General features: G+C 37.2%; 1 protein-coding gene across 2 annotated transcripts in view; it reads left to right on the top strand.

Moving 5' to 3' along the window:
• The window catches only part of CYFIP2 (cytoplasmic FMR1 interacting protein 2), a 133,259-nt gene that overhangs the window by 90,630 nt on the left and 18,630 nt on the right, over window positions 1-23,999 (top strand). For both annotated transcript variants that reach the window (XM_074212525.1, XM_074212526.1), the window contains exons 24-26: window positions 8,654-8,797; window positions 10,785-10,875; window positions 12,226-12,356. In XM_074212525.1, the coding sequence (XP_074068626.1) occupies window positions 8,654-8,797; window positions 10,785-10,875; window positions 12,226-12,356 (366 nt within the window). The remainder of the gene's footprint in view (window positions 1-8,653; window positions 8,798-10,784; window positions 10,876-12,225; window positions 12,357-23,999) is intronic.

The following is a 23,999-nucleotide window of genomic DNA, read 5'->3' as shown; positions in this document are numbered from 1 at the left end:
ACATTCTATGTTTTATTTTCTGAGGTTCCTTTCAGCTCTGACCTTATAGGATTCTGTCCTTAACCAGGTCTTCCAGTTCCCTCTTTTACCCCAAACTTGGCTACTGCTAACTTATTCAACTTTCAAAGACTTTGGCTTTTCAAAATGATTTAGAATGTGGAGATCCACAAATTCCACTAGTTCAATTCTCAAAATGTGACTTGCTAATTATATGTAATTACTGACAAGGAGAAGTAGAGAAATGTAAAATTTTCAAGGAAAGAGAAAAAATCAAAAGTATTTTTAACCTAAAGTAGAAAGTAGTCCATTTTTTGAAATTTTGAGAAAAAGGGCAATTGTGATTCCAGAATTCTGGGAAGCAAAGTGTTTACAAAACAGTTTATAATGGAATTAAGTGCTTTGAGTCTTTTCCCATCCTCACCTCCCACACACACTGGAAAGAAACAGAATGTTAAAACTAAAAGAAATCTTGGAACATAGAATGTCAGAGCTAGAAAGGACCATGGAACACAGTGTTAGAGCTAAAGGAAGCTAAGAACATAGAATTTCAGAGATGGAGAGGACTTTAGAATCTGGACTGTTGAAAGTAGGAAAGGATTTAAGAATTTAGAACTAATAGAAAGTTCCAACTGGAAAGGAATTTAGAATGTAGAATGTCAGAGTTGAAAGGAACTTGCAAACTTAGACACTATTATCTGATTTCCATAAAAGTAAAGGTAGAAATATATAACTCCCTGATACTAATCATCATGATCTATAAGAATATTAGTTCATAACAAAGTGAAATCTCAGCTTTGGTAGTTATAGTATATAAAACCTGTCCATGGAACCACTTGAATATTAAGGAGTTCCTTTGAGGGTAAGCAATGGAAGATAGGCTGTTATGTAATTAAATACCAAGGAGGTCGGAGTGACAACAAATATATGGATTGTTCAACTAACAGACTGGATAACATCAGATGAAAAGCAACTGATAGATGTGTGATTATTGATTCCAGTGTTAGTTAACTTTGTGCTTTCTTTAAAATAAGATTAGGAATTATCTTATGTTCAATAGAGAGTCCCAAGGAATGCAGATAACCTGACTCACAACATTCGATTTCAGATACTAATTGGGTTTTGTTTTGCCATTTTAAAACATCCCTTTTCCCCTCCATCCTTAAGATGCTTCTTTGCCTGAAGAAAATGCACTTGGCATCATCAAACCTGGTTAATGTGTAGTCTTAAATTAGGGTTGCTTGTTATTTTAGACACGAAGAATCATATAATTTTAGAGCTAAAATACACCCTAGGGCTCATCTAGTCCAACAGATGGGAAAAATAAAATCCAGAGAGCTAAGTGACTTATTATTTCATGCAGTTTGACTTTAAATGAAGCCTGTTTTAAGTGAGCATTCCTAAAAAGACTAGATAGACATTGAATTCAAGAGACAGGAATGTTCAGCCCTGTTAATTGAGTCAGCTCAGAAAGGATGTTCAAGATTACTAATGAACCAATCCTACTAATTGACTCTGCTTTTTTTTTAGCGAAGTCAATTAGCAGGATCAATTTAGATTTAGTTAATTGGTAGTATGCCCACTAGGAACATTTGTGATAAATTTCAAATACTTAGAATCACCATTGCATCCCTATTTTTCTTCACATCATCAGAATATGTCCAGCCTTCTGCCTCTCCACCCATTCCCCTATGGGGCAGTAAGGTCCAGCTTCCTATTGAGTCAGCAGGTTAGACTGGGTGCCCTTAGGGGTTGTATGTGCATGTCTCTGTAGGCATGTGTGTGTTTCTATATTTGCATGTGTTGGTGTGTCCTGGGGAAGGATGAAGGGATTTGTTTTGCCTAATGCTGACTTTGGAATTCACTTTCAATTCTATTCCCAAGAGGCTTGAGTCATACCTTGAAGCATAGGCTTCTGAAGGACATAAAGAAAACAATCCCATTCAATTTGACAAACATCTGCTATGGGTAAAGATCCATGAAAGATGCGATGCAGACAAAAGATATGGTTCCTCCCCTCAAGGAGCTTAGTCCTATAACATGTCCAAAGGAAGGTCTTCCAATTGCATGGTCTGTGCCTGTTTTGTTTTGTTTTGTTTTGTTTTGTTTTTTAAATGATTTTTGTCCTGCGGTGGTAAAGTGACTGTATAATGGATTTATCCCTCACTCTTGCCTAGGAGAAGAAGAAAGTTTTCTTAAGGTCCCTTCTAGTTCTAAATCTATGATCTTTAAAATCTGTCTAGTAGCTCATGAATTGCCATCCATCTTTGTATGATTTATTCATATTTGCTAAGAAGAGCTGCCATTGACAGTAGATGACCTTAGAAAACAAGCATTTCAAAAACAAGACTTTTGGGGAACAAGGCAGTGGAGTTTATTCCATATTTCTAGGACTACATCAGGCTTTTGATTACTCTAAAGTGACTCCTCAGCTGGATTCTGGAGATAACCCTCCTGTCCACTTTCCAGGGAAATAGTGAAATGGGAGGGGGTCATAAACCATAAAGTGCAGAAGAGTACTATAGAAAATTGTACATCCTTTCATTCAATAACCATTTTTAAGTCTACTAGGTGTCCTGTGCTGTGGTGTCAGGCACTGGAAGTACAAAGATGAGTCCCTGCCCTCAAGTCCCTACCCTACATTCCTATGTAGACTTTGTGAAACTTGAAATGCTATATAAATATAGGAGTTGAATTATTAGGTATTATGTTTGTCTCAGTCCTAAAACATATATAAAATAATCAAATTAGAGTAACTTCCCCCAAGGTCTGATTATTTAGCCCTGATTATCTCTAATTCTAGAGAAAGCCTTAGCAAGAAAAAGCCAAAAGATGGAGAAAGAAAATGACTAATAGCTGACTTCCCTTTGGCAGTCACAGTTCTGAAAAGTGATCATTATCTTCTCCAAATATCTCCTTAATAGCATGTCCTGAAGAAGGCCTAGGATGTACACTTGCTGTACTATGGGTTAGGAGAAACAGTTAACTGGCACTGAAAAAAATTGCCTAATGGACCATAAACATTGCATTTTTATCCAAGGCAGAATTCTCAAATGCTCACCATTACCAGATCAGCATCTTAGCATGCTCCTGTGGGCTTAGGCAACAAAGCCAAACCATTAGTGGTTCTTATCAAAGACCATTAGCTAAAGAGGCACTCACTTGAAGAAAAAATCCCTTTTCTTAAAAGCAAACAGAAAAAAATAGAGAACTTGGTTTTTGTAGTGCTTGTATTGCAGGCATATTGTGATACAAAATTTATAGAACCAGTTCAGAATCAGAAAGTTGAAAATAAGAGGTACTAAACTGCCCAATTCTCAAACTTTTTCATCTTAGGATACCCTTTTGTTCATAAAAATTATTGAGGACCCACCAAAGAGCTTTTGTTTATGTGAATCATATCTATCAGTACTTATCATATTTGAAATAAAAATGACTTTTTATTATTATAAAAGATTTATAAAAATGAGAACCGTTTTGAAAGTGACCCAAGAATCTCCAGATCAAATAAAATCAAAGATTTGTTACAAAAAAACATATATAATAATAACAATACAAAATACCATGACATATACTACATTGTATGACACTTTAAAAGTTTAAGAGCTATCATTTCTAGGTAATTAATCATTTTATTAATAATGCTAGCATTTTATTTTTAAAAAAGGATCAATGACACTCTCAAATGGCAAAGATCAGTCATGGTGATGGGCTCATGGTTTATATGTCCTTGGAAGAGTGGATGCTTCCTCAGAAACCTCACCTCAGGTGGCAATCAACTCTGATTGGTAAATAATAAGAGAGAATGAATATTACAGTGAGAGGTGGACATATTTTAATGAGGGGCTGGGGGAATGTAACTTTGATTATGTCATTTACTTCTCAATTACCCAACCTTGAACAATCTAATCAAAGAATTTATGTTCCCCCAACCAAGACTGAACAGAAGACTGGTTTGGAGAGAACCAAATTTCTAGTGAGGTTGGATAGGGGAGCAGTATCTAGATTGAGGAGAATGTTTAATGTCTGCTATCATCAGTCCTTTGCTACTGAGCCTTGAAATGACTTTAGAAAAAGCAGAACTCTGGATCTCCTCAAAGCATTGGTTATTAATCATCATTTCTCTCAGTTATTAACATATTTATTTGCTCTACACATGAAAACTTAATTATGGCACTAGCCAGCTAAATAGATTACTGAGCTGAAGTGGACATTTTCATGAAAATACCTGATATAGGGGCAGCTAGGTAGTGTAATGGATAGAGCCCCTTCCCTGGAGTCAGGAGGACCTAACTTCATATCTGACCTCAGATACTTAATAATTACCTAATGGTGTGACCTTGGGTAAGTCACTTAACCCCATTGCTTTGCAAAAAAAAGAAAGAATATGCCTGATATGTATATGATATTAACTTGAGCAATTTATCATATTTTTGAGTCTATAATAGACACATGGTTCCAAACTCAACTCCTATCCCCCACTAAAGTGTCCTTTTGACTATTTTGTGACTCCTTGTGATGCTAACTCTATTTAGTTGAGAATTTCATGACACTCAAGTAATATTAAGAATTCATCTCCATAGTACCAAAGTGGGCATTTGCATAATTAATGTTATAATTTTATATAACGTACCTTTAGGACCTCAAAGTAGGTGAAATTTTCATAAAATGAATGTATTCTGTTATCCAAAATGATCAAGGAATGGGAGGGAGATTGTAGTTGATCAAATATCATGATTTTAAGAGCTCCCAAATATGCAATGTAGATATTTTCAGTTTTAAGATGATCAGGATTCAGTAAGATCCCTGCAGCTGGAAAATTGGACTGAATGGAACAGATTTTTTCTTTGAGGACCCATAAAGTTTCTAAAGTATAGTTTTTGAATGCCATTAACATTATTTGTGAAAGTGCTGGGTAGCAGAAAGCTATGGCTAACGAAGTATCAGATAACAGTTTCTTTGATTAAAATAAAGTATATTAGTTCATTTCTGATAGTGGGTAAGTCAAGAAAACCTGTATTCAAGTCCTTCCTCGGGCACATTCTATTTGTGTGATCATGGATAAATCAAGAAGGTCTGAGTTCAAATCCAACTTCCCAGCTAGGCAAGTCACTTAAACTTATGACTTGCCTCAGTTTCCCCAACTAGAGAAAAAGGAGAATAATAATAGCTTCACTTTACCATGTTGTTGTGAGGATCAAATAAAATTATAATTGTAAAAAGTACTATTACCTACCACATAGTTGGTACTTAATAAATGTTCATTCTTTTCCTCCCTCTTAACTTCTCAGTGTCCTAGAGCACTCTAAAATGGGAGGAAGAGGTAAATGTAGGTTACATCCTGTAGAGTGCTTAAGTCAGCTCTTACAGGCTGGAGAGCTGATTATTAAATTTTCAATAAGAATGCAATTACCATTTGCAAACTATGGATATAGATTAAATTTTAAAGTGGACCCTTCATACATTGGAAAACTGGTTGTTAAACATTTTTCAGCACACCCAGATTGCATACCAGCTTCCCTCTCAGCCATTCTAGGCTTGAAGCATCCTACTCTAGCCTCTCCTTTAGTCACTCCCCACCTCTCCCTTTCTGAGTCCTTTCTGATCCTCAAGGCAGGTATCTAACTGCTACCCAGAGAACCAAAGGCAATTATGTAGATTCCATTTAGAAAATTCCTACCCTCCCTCTAGCTTATCTAACTTCTGCCTCCCAGGTCACCTGCTAGCTATGGTAGGTATCCCTCTGAGGGTGGACTCACTAGTGAGTAAGAGCCCAAATCTACCTCTTCCTTTTTGATTTTGGGTGGGACAGAAAGATTTCTATAAGATAAGCAGTCTTGCTTGGGGTTGTTATTTGCATTGCAAAACTCATTAGGTAATCTTCAACCAACCTTCCATACCTTCCTACTACAGATGAGAGCACTACCCTCCTTCCAGTCACTCAGGTTCACCTTACTGCAGCCTCTCTCACACCTCCCTCTCATTCAACTAGCAAATCCAATTATGCCTCCACAATATTTTTCACAGCCCATCTCCTTTTTTCCACCTACAATGCAACTACCTTAGTTCAGGATCTTATTACCTATCACCAAGATTATTGCCAATAGCCTTCCACAATATCCTTCCTATCTCTCCCTTCTCTACTCTACTCCATCTTCCATGTCAAAGAGATTTTCCTAAAACGAAAGTCTAACCATATCATTTCCCTACTCACTAAACTCTAATTGCTCACTATTAACTCCAGGATCCAATATTATTTTTTATTCATCTTATCCTTTTAAAATGTCCATTTGGGGTTAAATTTTATTTCATATATATACATATATATACCACAGTAGTTCATGCACATAGCATAAATAACTCTATACATATGGGGATAGCTATATAACAAAAATATACAACCAAAAAAGATTGAAGTCCTGGGCAAATCTGTGGGCAGCAGCTAATCTGTTCTGATCTTTCACCACACCAGTGAACTCTCAGGTCCAGACCAAAGAAAAACCTTAGATATGGGAGAAAACTAAATTCAAGTTAAGTAAGTCCTTTTATACAAACTAAAGATAGTTTTTTTAAAATTTCTTTAAGTTAGCTGGCTATATTGTCTATACCATTCTAATTGGTTCTTTTCATCATTTCTCTCCCACCAAATTGGTTGGTGTTGTGGTTTTGTAAATATCAAAATACCTGTAAGAGACAGGTCAAGGTGGTTTTGCAGCTCAATCTCAGTTACTTATTCTGTGATGATGTTCAAAATTCTTTTTCCAAAGAAAGGGAAAGAAAAGGCAAAAGAAAAAAACACATACAGATACATTTCAGAAAATATGGGATATTATGTCTTTTATATTTCGCCTCACCATTTTACAACAGAGTCATTTAAAGCAAGATAATTCCAATATTTTATTGCATTTTTAGGTACCAGGATAGAAACCAAGAGTTTTCAGTTGCAGAGAGGATTTCTTTTAAGGTCTCATATTGTAGAACTCTTTTTTTTTAAATAAACTAAGAATTTAATTATTTTTTAAAAAATAAACTCAATCTTATCTTAAAAAGAAAAGAAAATATATGTAATCAACCTGCCAGCTTTTGATTTATGTCAGTCACTGAGCCCTGCTAAGTGCGAGGATAAGCATCTGACCACAAGGAGTCTGCATTCTGGTTGAATGGGGGCTAGGTTGAGGGTTATAGATAACATGCACATAATTAAGTATATTCAAGATATAGACAGAGTAAATGAAAGGGAGTCTTAAAGGATAAGGCACTAGGAGTAAGGAGAACTAACAAGTATCCAGACTTTGGAATATTTGTTTCCTTTAGTTAGCTGTTTGTTTTTTTAGGTTTTCAAACCTATTGTGAAATTAATAGCAAAAGAAATTTCCTTTTCAATTGTAAGTTTACTTATAGAATCAGAATTAAGAGCTAGAATATAGACTGTAAGAGTTGGGATAGGTTTTAGAAAATACAGCACTAGAATTAGGAGAACATTAGAATGTACAATGTCAGAGTTGGGATGAACTTTAGAACATACGTGTTAGAACTAGAACCTTAGAACATACAATGTTAAAATTGGGGTACACTTTAGAATGTACAATGTTAGAACTCGGAGAACCTTAGAACGTATGAAACTAAAGCTTTTGAATATACAGTGTTGGAACTGGAAGGGACTATACAGATAATCTAACTCCATCCCTGAGAAGTCAAGGTTACATAACTAGTAATGGTAAAACCAGGTTTAGGATCCATGTCTCTCAACTTCCGGGAGCATATTCTTCCTATTATATCAATCTCCCCTAATTATAATAGTAGAAAAAATAAGGAAAAAAATGTGGTTTCTGGTCTATTGTAAAAGTATCCAAATATTCCCAACCAATTTCTAATAACAGAAATGCTTATAATGAGAGAGAATAATTTCTACCACACAACTCAGATCATAATTGATTTTGAGTTGTCATCAGTGGCAGCTCTACTGAGTGTGGATCCCAAAGAGCATTTAATACCAAAATATCTTATTCTATAGCAAAATAATTAGCTCCAGAAACTTAGATGTAAGCAGGCCATTCTTATATCACAGATTTGAGAGGCCAAGAAATGGAAAAAGGTTCCTTCTCATGATATTAGTAGGTGATTGAAGAAGACATGAAAGGTCTGTGTAACTATTTTTTGAAGGGTTAGTCATGTTGCTATAAATGTTTTTATTCAACATTACTATTAGGCATGAGCACATTATCTAAGTATCCTTATCCTTCAGATTATAAAAATTGAACTCAAAACTTAGAAGCAATATGTTTAAAAATCTACCTAGAAAATGTTTATGCAGACTTGAAATAGAAAGATACATTTATTTACTTCTTTAAAAAGAACTTATAGATGCTCTTTTTTTCATTAATCACTTCCTGTTAACTACCTATTCCCCAGATCCTTTCTTGTATCAAATAAGTACAATCAAGCAAGATTAAACCAACACTTTGACCATGCTTCACCTTTTACCTCTAGTCTGTCACCTCTTTTCTAAGAGGCAAGTGATATATTTCATTATAACTCTTTTAAAAATAAGTGTTAGTCACTGAAGCAGATGAATTTTAAAACAATTCAGGGAAAGAAAAAACAGCTCCATCATTCAGTGTTCCATTTATGTTACAACTTTTTCTGTTTTCCACAGCCCCTCAATATCGCCTACAGCCACATCTACAGCTCCTATAGGAATTTTGTGGGACCACCTCATTTCAAGACAATCTGCAGACTCCTGGGTTATCAGGGAATTGCTGTGGTGATGGAAGAGCTGCTGAAGATTGTCAAGAGTTTGGTAAGTTTAGGCTTAAGCAAACCCTTATTTTGCCTTCAGAAGGCTTGACTCATGTCTATTTTTAGTTAAGTTTTGCCATTAATGATGATTTTTTTGGTGAATGAATAAATGAAAAGCATTTTACTTTTGCTAAAGGCTGGGGATAGAAATACAATAGTGCATCAGACCTTGCCCATTAAATCCCATATTCTCATAGGATGAGGCAATACGTATAAGGGGATGCAGGCAAAGGTGTTTGGTACATCCTTTCCACAAGTGATGGTACTGTATGTAGATTTGAATACAAGGGATAGAAAATGAAGAAATCAATCATTGGGTTGATGACTGGCTAGATTTAATAGACTGTCCCCAAAATGGACAACAATCCAGGGGAATACTAGTAAATGTTTTACAGTCATCTCTCAGGGAAGCGGAGGGTAAAATGTATCCACAACTTAATAAAAAGCTTAATCTATATTATTTTATACTTTATCAAGTCTAGACAATGCAGATAACAGTACACCAAACTCTGATTTATAGCCTTTGCTAATTTCAAAGTGTAAATGCCCAAATTGAAAATTTAACTATCAGCTCTCACCAAGTTAGCTTCAGCACAAATCTGGCTTATTCCTAGGATGGGGTTAGAGGGTATAGCAGCAATCACCAGCATTAGGGCATAAATCACAGGGCTTAAAAGGTGACCAAGGTGAAGAAACATGGCTCAATTTTCTCTTGAAGAAGGGGAGAAGGTGAAACTCCCACATTCTTGGGTTTAAAGTCCTGAGGGTAATTAAATGGTTGTTAGCATCACTACAGACATTTGTATAATGATTGGGGAATTCACCAACAAGGTGTAGTCTGGATGAAGAAGTAGAAATAGCTTCAAAAAACATCTAGATAAATTCTTGGCTTACAGTACCTTGTACTGCATATGTTCCATCATATTGCAAATAATGTGCTAGATACTATATAGTAAAATAGAACAAACTTTTACTAAGTACATACTATATACAGAGAATTCTACTAAGTTCTAATAGATGTTCAAAGCATAGAGCAGACATAATCTTTGACTTCATGTAACTTCTGGTACAGTAGAGATACAAGATATCAACAAAGGTAACAAGAGTAGCCAAGGATACATCATGCTATGTGGAGAATGAGGCAAAAGGTCATTGTCAAGTGGGATCAGGAGAAGGAGCAGGTAAAGAGAATCAAAGAGGGCTTCATGGGAAGAGGGAGACCAGCCCAGTCAGTGTTAGAAGAGACCTAAAAGGCCCTTTAGTTCACTCCAAATCTGAGCAGCTTTACAACATACCCAATAGCCTTTGACTGAAAGCTTTTAGTGAGAAAAACCTACTTTCTCCCAAGGAGGCATCTCATTACATTTCTCGATGGTTCTAATTGTTTTTTTGCAAGGCAAATGGTGTTAAGTGGCTTGCCCAAGGCCACACAGCTGGGTAATTATTAAGTGTCTGAGACAGGATTTGAACCCAGGTACTCCTGACTCCAGGGCTGGTGCTTTATCCACTGCATCACGCCACCTAGCCACCCCATAGATGACTCTAATTGTTAAGGAGTTTTTTCTAACATCCAACCTTAAATCTGCTCTTTGATTTTTCTACTTCTGTCCTAAGAGGGTCAAGGAGAACATGACTAATCCCTCTTCTATATGAGTCATGAAGAATGAGGATTCAATGCAATTTAGCTGGAACATAAAGGGGGAGAAGATGATTAATAAGGAAATGAGGCTGAAAAAGAAGTGTGGTGACATGAGATTGTGGAGGGTCTTAAATGTCACGCAAAGGAGTCTGTAGTTTCATGTACTAATATTCAGGGAAACAGTATCTATGCTCAGACTCACATCTTTGGAACTGATATCAAATTGGGTGATATCACATTCACCTCTCAGGGAACCATAGTCAAAGCAAGAGCATTGGCATGAATGGATCTTGAGCCTAATATTTTCTTCTCTTCCCATTCTTTCTTTTTTTTCCTTTTCCTTTTCCAGTTACAGGGAACCATCCTCCAGTATGTGAAGACCCTGATAGAGGTGATGCCCAAGATATGCAGGTTGCCACGGCATGAATACGGTTCCCCAGGTTAGTGTTGGGAAAGACATTAAATTCTACAGACATTTGCCTCATGGCTACTACAAGCAAAACAGTTCACCAGGAAGTAATGCAAAAACAAAAATAACATGGTTCTTGTCCTCAAGGAGCTTACATTCTCATTCCATTACTGTTCAAGTAGATGCCTTTGGCAAGCTCTCCTTTAGCACACCAGTTGTCAGCATCATAGTGAATTTTGGACTAGGATTTAAGAGAAGTGGGTTCCAGTTGCAAGTCTTAATTTGTTTATGATCTTAATCTTGTTTATGATTAGCTGTTTACATGTTGTCTTCCCCATTAGAATGTGAGCTTCTTGGAGCCTGTTTTTGCCTTTCTTAACCTCAGCACTTAGTAGAGTGTCTGGTACATGATAAGGGCTTAATAAATGTTTGTTGAGTAACTACCTAGAAGATCTTGAGTAAGCCACCTCTCTGTACCTCAGAATCTTCCTCTGTCATTGTGGAGAGGGTTCCCTTCCCATGTCCCAAAGTAGGTAGTGGGAGCAGTATAAGCTAGGGTCCTGGATTTGTGATTTCATTGGTAAAGCACTCCCAGATGAGGAAGCTTCTATAGTTCAGGTGGACAAATTCTCTTCCACTTAGAGTCTCAAAGGGTTGTTTAGAGTGCTGAGAATAACTAGGCCAGGGTCACAGACAGAGCCAACTCAAATTAAACATGACTTGAGTTCAGATTTTTCTGTCTTTGAAGATAATGAATACAGAAGTGAGTTGAGAAATAAAAAGGACTATTAAAACAGAGTTAATAACAGTACCTACCTCTTAGAATTGTGAGGATCAAATGGGATAATAATTGGAAAGTGCTTAGCACATACTATATAACTGTTTTATTATCAGTATTATATATCAATTTGTCTCACCTCTTCCTCCAAATTCCTGAAAAGATCTGCCCCTATGAAAAAGGCCTCTGAGGTAGTTCATAGCAGCCTAGAAAACCAGCGAGGAAGCAAGGCTTTTGTCATTTCACAATTATTCAGGCAAATAACTGTCCCCTTCCATTTTGATGTTTGGTGTCCAGGTGGAGTGAGGCAGGGGTCCAGGCTGGGACCACATTGTACATAGGCAAGAAAAGATTATAGACAAGTTAGACTGAGCTATTTTCTTGCAATGAGAAACTCAATTTTCACCTGAGTTTTCTTCTTGTGGATTGTGAATTAGGAGTCAAGCAATTTTTATCCTCCTTAGTAAAATCTAGAATAGGTCAGCAAGGATGCATCTTAGGAACCCAGATTTCCTTTCTTCACATCCCTAAAGCTCATGCAGGGTTTCGGCCCAAAAAAGCCAGCTGGGAGCTCTCTGATGATCTGTCTTCTCTGTCTCCTAGGGATCTTGGAGTTTTTCCATCACCAGCTGAAGGACATCATTGAGTATGCAGAACTCAAGACTGATGTGTTCCAGAGCTTGAGGGAAGTGGGCAATGCCATTCTCTTCTGTCTCCTCATAGAGCAAGCTCTGGTAAGGCCTGGGATCTCTTTCCTTATATTGTCCACACAATTTACATTTTATCTTAGTTCATTTCCCCATACTTTTTTGTTTAAAAAGTCACACCCCCAATGTTTGGGTCCATTTTAATATATTTCCCCTAATTTACCACTTTGGTCTTAGTAGTTTTGTGATTAGAAACAAAGTAGGGAAAAGTCTATGGAGGCAATTTGATATAGCCTGAAGTAAACTTCAGATGGAAGTAGGGAAATATTAACAGAAATCAATCAATGAGTCTTCATTAAGTACCTATTATCCCACTACTTCATTAGGTTCTGGGAATATAAAAGCTAAAATGAAGAAGTCCTTGCTCTCAAGGTACTTTCTCTCATGGGGGACAAAAGGTACATATGTACTTACACACACACACACACACACACACACACACACACACCCTAACAATTCTAAGAATCAAAAATAAGGGAGGAGAGTTTGGCTGTACCACATAATGTATGAAAGGGAATATTATTTAATAGGTCTGAAAAGTAGACAGGAGCCAGGTTGTGGAGAACTTTACATGCCAGAGGAATTTCCTTTTAATCCTAGAAGCAAGAGCAGTGTTGGGATGTAATCAGATCTGTGCTATAAGAACATTGGCATCTTCAGGGAGGACAAATTGAAAAGGAGCCATAATAGAGGCAGGGAGATCAATTAGAAAATCATTGAAGGTATCCAACTACTAAAAGGGTAGACAATTGGATGGAATGAAGGGGACATGTGCAAGAGATTTCAGGGAGATACAATCAATGGACTTAGTAAGTGAATGGATGAAGGAGGGTAAGAAGTCAAGGATAAGTGCACTGAGTTCTAAGGCAAGATAGCTGGGTTCTAGTTCTTTTCTTTCTTGGAGACAATTAGGGTTAAGGAAAGTAACTGAGGGCACATTCAAACTCAGAGCCTATGCTGTATCCTAGCTGCCCCTAGACTCTAGTTCTATTTGGGGGGAGGGTGAGTGGGGGGTCCCAGTTCTAGCTCTACTACTAATTATCTGTGTGATCACAGAGATATCACCTAACTTCTCTGGACCTTAGTTTCTTCATCTGTCAAATAAAGGGGTTGAACTAAAAGATCTCAGAAGTCTCTGCCTGCTCTAATACTTTTTTAAATTTCTATGTAATGAGAATGACTTTGCTCTTCCTATTTCCTTTTAGGGAGGTAGTACTGACTTTCTTCTTTAATGAACACTTGAGACAGCTCTTTGTTTCTTTTACTGGTACTAGATTTTCAGCATCATTGAGTGGCCTTCTGTTGCTATGGTGACCTATCCTCAGAAGCATCTGGGGAAGATTGGAAAGACAGCTCAAGGCCTTGGAAGGATAAAAGCTCCCGGTGGGGAAATGTACAGATGCTTCTTTTCATATGCCTCATTTTATCCCCTTTTACTGACCTTTAATTAGAAGCCTTGATTCAGAAATCATCAATCAAGTTTCCTCATACTGCCCCAGGGGAAGACCAATTTTCAGCAAAATAGAAATGAATGAGTATTGATCAGGAAAGGAAAGTCTTTTCACTCAGACTGACTCACTTCAATCTGGTTAATCATCTTGTGTCCCCTAAAGGACACAGAGACACACACACACACACACACACACACACACACACACACACACACACACAGAATCAGAGGATGTTAGAGTAAGAAATCAGTGATTGCCTAAGCCTGGCCCTTTCATTTTACTGAGAAGAAACCAAGGACTAGACAGAGTTGCTGAAAGTCACTCAGCTAATTATGATGGAACAAGGAGAAGAGCCTTGGCTTCCTCTCTCTTTGATTTTTTTTGATGGCTTCTGCAGTTTTAAGTCTTTGGGGAAGAGTATTAAAAACATGGACTAAGATTATCTAGAACTGTTTACTTTTTTTCTGCTATGAATGCACTCAGAAAATTGTAAGTACTAAGGAATAAATTCTTTGAGATAAACATTGAGAATGAAGTTGAGAACCAATGAGGTTACTGGAGCATAGTAGTTCAGGAAAACAGAATAATATATGATCATAATATGATAGTTCTGGAAGGGACTTCAGAGCCCCTCCAAGGTTATCACTCCATTTTGTCTCAGTTTCCTCATCTGCAAAATACTAGGATATGCCATCAGATATGGTCACTGTCTCTTGGTTTTTCAGTGAGTGGTATATTGGCCAATGTTTAACAATGTATTGGGGCAAGGTAGGTGGTATAGTGGATAAAGCACTGGCCCTGGAGTCAGGAGTACCAGGGTTCAAATCCAGCCTCAAACACTTAATAATTATCTAGTTATGTGACCTTGGGCAAATCACTTAACCCATTGCCTTGCCAAACAACAACAACTGGGGAGGGGGAATGTATGAATCACACACACACTTTTAAATTAACATTTTCTCCATCATTCTCTTAAGTCTAGACAATGAATAAACAATAAATCAAAGCCTGATTCAGAGCATTGGTTGATTTCTGACATGTAAATGCTCACCCTGAAAAGATAACCTTAGTTTAGAGCTGACCCTAGTATACACCAGTTTTGTTTAATTATTTTTCTCTGTAACAAAGGAAGGTTCATGGGGAACAGGAAATATCTTTGGATGTAATTGTGATAAAAAAAACACTAAAGACATTAATAAGACCTTTTTTAAGAAAAGAGAAAGAAAATTAAATTAAGTTAGGGTTGGACCAGATGATTTCTGAGGTTCCTTTCAGCTTTAATAGCTTTATGCTGTTGACATTTGATACTTCTTAGCTATGTGACCTGCTTAAGCAAGTACATAAACCCAATTGCCTCCCATCCAGGGCCATTCCCAGTTGTCCTGATCAGTATCTGGTCACTGGACTAGTTGACTATGGAAGAGAAAGTGAGGTTGGCAACTTATCACAGTACCTTCCTCACTCATATCCAATTCACTTGCTTGTCGTGGCATCGCTACCCTGATGTCATAGTCTTCTAGACTGAAGGACAAAAATAACAATTCCTCCAATCAATCAAAAACACTTATGCATCTCCCTTGTATAGGTCTTTTTAGATGAGGTATTGATTGGCCATTCTACAATGTCCCCTATCCAAGGAGTGCCAGAGGGAATAGTCTTTGGAAAGCAAATCAGTCAAGAAACTTTTGGCAATTTCAAGTTTTCGAGTTTGCTTGTTGGTTATACCAGCACATGCCAGAAGGGGTCAGCTCATAACTATATTTCCATGATCACACTGGAGCGGGAAGGGACCATCCAAATGATCTAATCCAAGCCTCTCCTTTTACAAAAGACAAATCTGCAGCCTGGGGGTGGGGGAGGGGGTAGCAAAACTGGGATTTGAACCTTGGATCTTCTCATAATCCTAGACCCTGTTCTCTACTGACTCCACCCAGTATTCTTATAGTTATACTTTACTACTAACATCCACCCCTAGAAAGCTTTTTGGTGTTGTTCAGTTATATCCAAATCTTCATGGCCCCATGTGGAGTTTTCTTGCAGAGACACTAGAATAATTTGTCCTTCTCCAGCTCATTCTACAGATGAGGAAACTGATACAAAATGGATTTATTGACTTGCCTGGGATGACGCAACTAGGAAGTATCTAAAACCAGATTTGAACTCAGGAAAATGAGTCTTCCTTACTCTAGGCTGGACACTCCATCTACTGTGCCACCTTCCCACAGAAAGCAGTGAGGTTTTCTCATATTCCCACCCCATCCCCAACATGCCCAGTTACTCAACAGTAACACCCACTCAGGTCAATTAACAATTAGTAATAGCAACAGCATTAATTACAATAACTACTCTAATCAATGAAGATAATATAAGTGTAAACTTTTCAGTTTAGGTGATCCTAGAATGTCACATAGATGCAGAGACTAGCATTGGGAATAGTTATTGCTGTTATGGTAGACTATTACAAAGAGACTGAAAGGGTATTTAGCCTGGATATTAGAGTGTGTTCATCCATCACAATGAATGATAAATGAGCTCCCTTCTAGCACAGAAATTGTAGGATTTGACTCTTCTGATCAAATTGGATTTTTGGCTTGTCTTCCTTTCTCTTCAGACCACCAAATCTCAGTGAGTTCTTAAACTTCTGCTTTCTCAACCAGATGCTGAATTTTTATTCTTGGTTCAGGAATTCTTGACTACTTCTATGACTACTATCTCTGCAACAAAAGCTTTTCTTGGTGTTGTAGCTTTCTTCTTTATTACTTGTTCTAGTTGTGTTTCAGATATCTATATCTACATTCTTTAAACAGAGGAGAGCACTGACACAAAGAGACTCCTTGTTTTATCCAAATCCCAGGGATATTAATAGACCAGATACAAGACAAAAACAGAAACATGCATGACAGATCACACATTCAGGAATATTCAACAATGGAAAATTCACTACAATCTCTAACAAAATCAGTCATTGAAACCTGTCCTTCTACATAATTAGAGAACTCATTTTTTGACTTTTGCAAATTGTCATTTTAGCTAATCAAAACCCTTTTAACTGTAGGGTATTGTGATCAAAACATTTGGGAATTGGTAGCATAATAAAAGGTGACCTTATTACATAGAATCATAGCAGGAGTGTTTTAGGCAGCATGAGAGTGGTGGATTTAGAGAGCTGTCCTCAGGATCAGAAAGATCTGACACATACTGGTTCTCAGGTAACTCTGTGAAACTATAAAATGCAGTTAAGATACTAATCTACCTTGGCAGATAAAGTTCCCTGTTTCAAATGTTTGCTATATCAGTGATAATATGGGATTGGTCTATCCCTAAACCAGAGTTCTAGATTGGGAGTCAGAAGACTTGGAATCTAGTCCCTTGCTCACCCCCTAATTCCGTGAATTTGATAAGGGTACCATTTCCTTCTCTGCAACATAAATTGAAAGCAGAAGTTAGACTAGAAGATTTCTAAGTTCCTAATATCTCATGATTCTTTGTTATTACCATTTCTTTTTCCTCATGGGGTTGGAGCCATACCCAAATTTATTGGAATAGTTCTAACTATTTACAATAACAATTCCAGAAAATGTAAATTTTTAAACTGGTAAATACTGACATGTATTCAACTCTTAAAGCTTTTTTTGTCTCAAAACTCAGAAGTAAAATGACTTTAGATAATTCACTTTGATTAATATGCTAATGTGTTAGCTTGATGATTTCCCTTACAAAATGTCACATATTTTCATTCAAGCACAAAAAAAATGTATTAAGCATCTAGTTGGCCGAACCAAAAGAAAAGACAGTAATAGTATTGCTGGACTACAAAGATAAGACAGATACATTAGAAGTGTAGCTCAATGTGAAGTGGGCAAGAGTCTCAATATGGGGTGCTTCAAGGATTATTTGCTTGGAGTTAGGTAGGTTAACATTTTTACAAATGACTTGAACAAAGGCATAGATGGAGTACAGATGATACAAGTCTAAGAGTAGAAAGCTAACATACTAGATGACAAATCCAGCATCCAAAAGGATCTTTTGAGACAAGAGTATCCAATAGGATGAAATTTAATGTTAATGAATGTAGTCTTTCACCTGGGCTCCAAAAACATCTTCACCAGTACAAATAGGGGAATGACTGCTAAGAAATCAGTTTGAAAAAAGATCAGGATGGGAAGGTTGTGTAATATCAATGTAAGCTCAATATAAGTCAGCAATAAGATAGAGCAGCCAGAAACCTAATGAGATCTTAAGACAAAGTAAGAAAACACAGATTTCAGGAATAATGAGATGATAGACAGTCCCTTTGTATTCTGCCCTGGTCAGATGATTTCTGGAATATTTTATTCAGTTTTGGATGACATATCTTAGGAAAGACATGATAAAGTTGAAGAGAAACAAGAGGACAGCTAGACTAGCAAAGGGCCTTGAGTTCATGCCATGTTGTTATGTTGTTGTTGGTCCACTTGAAGAGGACCAACGACCTTCACAATATCCTGACTTGCAAGTGAATTCTAGTTCTTTCTAGTTTCAGTTCTAGTTTCTAGTTTCAGCTTATAGGATCATAAATCTAGAGCTGGAAGAAACCTTAAAAGTTAGCTAGATTAATTCATTTTAGCTTGAATTTTTTTATTTTAAATTTATTTTTATTAAAGATATTGAGTTTTACATTTTTCCCCCAATCTTGCTTCCCTCCCCCCTCCCCCCCCCCACAGAGAGCACTCTGTCAGTATTTTGTTTCCATGTTGTACCTTGATCCAAATTGGGTGTGATGAGAGAGAACTCATATCCTTAAAGAGAAGAGAAGTCTAAGAGGTAATAAGATCAGACAATAAGCTATCTGTTTTTTTTTTTTCTAAATTAAAGGGAATAGTCCTTGCACTTTGTTCAAACTCCACAGCTCCTTATCTGGATACAGATGGTACTCTCCTTTTCAGACAGCCCAAAATTGTTCCCGATTGTTGCCCTGATGGAATGAGCAAGTCCTAGCTTGAATGTTTTTAAAACTTCTTTTAGGATCTGGATGTCCTAGATCATCAAGACTTTTATTTTGATGAATAATTTCTGTTTTAGAGAAGTTTGATAGGTCCTGGAGAATCAGAAAAAATATCTGGCTCCCTATCTTGTTGATCACATGATCCAGAAGGATCTTCATCTTGAAAGGTGTGAAAGAGAGAAGATTTAGGAAGGAGACATGGTAGTTCTGTTCAAATACTTAAAAGATTGTTACATTGAAAAGAAATTAGGTTCCTCTGTTTGACCCCAGAGGACAGAACATTGTGCCAAAATTGCAAAGAAGTAAATAATGTCAGGGAAAAACTTCCTAACCATTACAGCTTTCCAGAAGTGGCAGTCAAATCTAGTTGTCAACTATTTATTAAGCACTTACTATATGCCAGCGATTCTGTTAAGTGTTGGGGACTGGAAAAAAAAAGACAAAACCGTACATTCCCTCAAGTTTGCAATCTAGTGGAGAAGACACTGAAGAATTATGGACAAAATAGATATTTGCACAGGAGAAAGTGGAGATAATCTTAGAAGAAAGATATCAGCATTAGGGCATACAAGGAAAGGCTCCTTGCAGAAGGTGGGATTTTAACTGACACTCAAAGCAACTCAGGGAAGCTAAGAGCTAGAGACAAAAAGGAGAGCATTTGGTGAAAGGAGGGCCATTTGGTGAAAATGCAGTCAGGAGAGGGAGTATCTTGGATGAAGAATGGTAAGAAGGCCAATGGACTCTTTGGAAATCTTCAAGCTGAGGCTAGACAACCACTGGTCAGTTATGTTCTAGGAGGGAGTCCTTTCAATATGAAATTTCCCCAGGTGACTGTTGATATCCCTTCCATTTCTCAAATCCCATGAGTCTATTAAACTGGACTTGAAAAGTTAAGAGATTTGCCCACCACCATCATCACTGTAATTAATTAAATAAGTACTTACACTCTAAGTAAAGAGGAGCAGTTAAGTAGCAGAACCTATATTCAAACTCAGGTCCTGTGAATCTCAGTTGAACTTTCTTTTCTTTCCAAATGATATGGTGGGGTCTCCCCCATCCCCATTGCCAGTTTTCAAAGAGAGAGCAATCCAATGACTACTTTTCAGTTGTGTTCTACTTATGGATTTCTTTTAGCTATGGGTTCAGTGGACCCTTCCAACTCTGAAATTCTGTGATTCTCCATTTATATAGGAGTGCCAAGTGCTACAAGATCAGATGACAAAACAGATCCCACCACAGCTAGGGAATATCACTGTCAAATTTATTAATTTTGTTCTATCAGAAAAAGTATCCACCTATCCTCTCCCCCCATAAGACCCACATTGTACTCATCCTTTACTCTGGCCTTTGACAAAATGCAGTCAAGCTTAGTCCAGAAGAGAGGATGAGACTTAAATCTTGTTATTAACCAGGTAAAGCATTGGCATTCCTGTATTGATTGGTCACTGATTATTGATTTTGTGATTAGGGTTACAGAGTAGGAGGATTTTCGGTCTAATTAGAAGCACCTTTGATGGTAAAAGTCAGAATTGTTTTTCTCTCTGACAGAAAGCTGTGCTTCTAATTGGCCTCTAGAACATTAACCTAGCATTCAACTTTTATAATTTATCCTTTTGTCAGGGAGAAATTTCCCTTAATCTCTCTTAATCCCTAAACATCCATTTATATATATGGAATCATGAATATTGTGGTCAATGAGAATACTTGTATTGATCTAGGCTTTTCTATTCACAAAAGTACTTTCTGGGGATGGCTAGGTGGCGCAGTGGATAAAGCAGATAAAGCACCGGCCCTGGAGTCAGGAGTACCTGGGTTCAAATCTGGTCTCAGACACTAAAATAATCACCTAGCTCTGTGGCCTTGGGCAAGCCACTTAACCCCATTTGCCTTGCAAAAAAACCTAAAAAAAAAAAAAAAAGAAAAGTACTTTCTGACCATTTTTGTTCATTTAGCATGTATTTAAGCATGGCTGATAAATGAGAGCCTCTGTTAAGTATTGGTTATGGTTTGCTTTTTTGTTTTGTTTTTCATAGAGATACCACTTAGACCCAATTTTAAAACCATATCAAGTTATTTTGGGAGCAGAGGAAATTTATAAGCAGAGAGATGAGAGGAGTAAGTGAGTAAGGATATTATATTTTCTTTGTACATAAATTGTTCTTTGGGAGATTTGTTCCCCATAATATATGCCTCAGAGCTACTCCCACCTTAGGTTTGAGGTTTGTTGATTTGCCTTTTTTTCCCTTTGTCTTTAATTTGTTAAGCCATTTACCACCTTATAATTCAACATCCATTTTAATTCCAACGATTCATTTGATTTATTACAAGATAATACAAAATTTTGGAATATGAAAAAAAGCAAACAAAATCCTACATGCTCTCAAGCCCTGATTAGAAAGACAATGTAGAGACTTCTTTCTTCTAAGAGATGAGGTCATAGGGTTTGCCATGTATCACCCTGACTCAGTGGACCATAGCATGATCTTTCTTCTTTAATGTCTCTGCCTCTGAACCCCTCTCCTTAAAGCTAATTGGTTGGTTAGTTTGTTTTCCTTTTAAAAGACACACAAAGGTGCCATTCCTTCTGGATTTATTTCAAGAGAGATGGCTTCAAGCCCAGACAATTTGGTAGAAAGTGCCTTTTGTCATCCCAGTGACCTCCATGGTAGGGGTGGAACCTGTATAAAATCAAGTCAAACTAGACACAGAAGCAGACTCACCCAAAGACAATGAATAGATGGTGACCTGTCAAGCATACCTACGATTTAAAGACATTTATTCATTTAGATTGGGAAGTGTTTTCTCTTGGAAGAGCAAGTGAGATCATACTTTAGTAGGGATTAGTTGAGCAGAGTAGCATAGCCCTAAGGAGTAACAATAACAATCTATATATGTACATACATATTGAGAGGCAGCATGGAATTGGGGATGGAGATAGAGGGAAGAAAGACCTTAGAATCAAGTCCTGCCCTGGACCTATGGGTCAGGTGGGCAAATCACTTGGATTTTCAGTGTTCCAGTCACTTAAGTCTGTAACAATTAAGTAACTACAATTTGATTACTGCCAACCAAATTGTTACATCTAAATTACTGATCTGCTTTGGCAGGTGACTGCTCAGGATCATATAACTAGTATCAGAGCTGAGATATGAATCTGTGTCTCTTGATTCCAGGACCAAGACCCTTTCCCCTATACCATGTAATGGGTAGCCTTGTGAGACATTTTGGGAAAGAAAAGATTTGCCAACCCAGGTGTCTATTTCTACCTGGTCATATAATACATACATACATACATACATACATACATATATACATACTTATCGAGGAAGGAAGATTATTCTAGCCAGGGGTTGATAGAAGGGGTTAATATGAAACATTTTCATAAAGAGATTAGGAATCTACTTGACCTAAGATCCTAGAAATGATTTAGTATCCTAGTATTGTGAATTCCAAACCATCCAGATATGCATTTATCTCTGACTTGCTAGCAGTATCTAGAAAGTAGCAATTTGGGGCAGCTAGGTGGTGTAGTGGATAAAGCACCGGCCTTGGAGTCAGGAGTACCTGGGTTCAAATCCAGTCTCAGACACTTAATAATTACCTAGCCATGTGGCCTTGGGCAAGCCACTTAACCCCGTTTGCCTTGAAAAAACCTAAAAAAAAAAAAAGTAGCAGTTTGCTTTCATTTGACTTCTCTCTAAACAGCATGAGAAAAGAAAAAATGCCCCTCACTTTATTCAAGATGTGGATTTAATTTCAGTTCGTGATTTCACATCCCAGTGATTTATAATAAATGGAATTGATCCCCAACTGTAAACCTCAGCCCTTGAACATTTCTAGCCCCAGACCTAATATGTGACTTGCAACACATAATCTAAGCAGGAAAACATGCTGGCCTGTATCTTAGCAATAAGGAAACCCACCAGATCCTGGAAGTGTTTATGATACAGAAGACTAGCATTGGGTGCCCAGGGTTTTTTAGTAGTTACAATTTAAGACTTACTAGATCCCCTTTCCCTAGAATCTTTATGTTATGTCCTTGCTCCACTGAGAGGGACTTTCGTCCCACTCAAATCTGTTACTCATAAACAGCTTTGCAAGGAAAATTGAGGGAAAATGTGACAATGGTTTTGACAAAAATATTTTCCCTAGAGATAAGAAGACCGCCTATATATAGTTCATGTTTAGTTCAGGAGGATAGAAAAGGAGATCGCATCTCTTACCATTTGTTTGCTCTAAATCTGGCACCAGTAAATTGAGTCTTGGAGCAGCAGAATGCTAAATCGTCTAAGGAGAAGCAAACTAACCCAGATCAGAAATGGAGCAAGCAGGTCTATGAATGGGTCACTTCATTTCCAACCTCAGCAAAGTAGGAAGACTCAGTCTTAAACAAACAAAAATAATTAAGCCTAGCCTTCAATCTACCCTGTTATTAATATTTTTAAATTCATTATGTATAGTTAATCTATTGTAATGCTAAGAGTTCTTGGCAAATGGTCTCACTTTTTTGGTGAAGTTTTAGGCAAGGTCTTTACCTAAGAGACTGAGGGAGGAGTACAATAGAATAGGAGTACAATAGAGGGAAAAAGATTTGTACTTATGGCTGTGGTGGAAGGATGTTGAATTGATTAAGAAAGTATAAAAGGATCACCTAACTGTAGGGAGGACCCCAGTTGAGATTATGTAATATAAACTTGTAATTGATTTAGTCAGCATGGTTTCATGATTTTTTAAGCTCCATTGAGCCAGCCAGGTAATGGAAGTGAAGGCAGTAGATGCTGGGTGTAATCCAAAGAGGAAGTTTGACAAGTCATTATAGTGGATAGGATAAAGAGGCCTTTGCTTGGGAGCAGAAGAGAATGAGAGTTGAACTGATTCACTAAGGGGTTGAGAAAGAAAAAAAAGGAGTATATATTCACTTTAGGGATGATGGGCTGGCAAAGACCTGAAAGATGGAGAAATCAAAAGTCAGTGAAGATGAAAAGTTGGGATAAAGGAAAACTAGAATGATAAAAGATTATGATCTGATAAAGAAATTGCAGAATTCATGAATGGAACATCTATGTGATCAACTCTATGTAACTTGGGTAGAGTAGAGGAGGGGTAATAGAAATTGAGTAAATTAAGGAATTGGGAAGTTAGGGTATTTGGGAGAGTATTGCTATGTATATTGAACAGTTGTTGGGGTAGAAAGATTAGATTGTGAGCCAGATGCTAAATTGTTGCTATTATTGT

This window comes from Macrotis lagotis, chromosome 1 (assembly GCF_037893015.1).
Source record: "Macrotis lagotis isolate mMagLag1 chromosome 1, bilby.v1.9.chrom.fasta, whole genome shotgun sequence".
Lineage (NCBI taxonomy): Eukaryota > Metazoa > Chordata > Mammalia > Peramelemorphia > Peramelidae > Macrotis > Macrotis lagotis.
The sequence above is the reverse complement of the archived record's forward strand: the minus strand, read 5'-3'. Positions and strand labels throughout refer to the sequence as shown.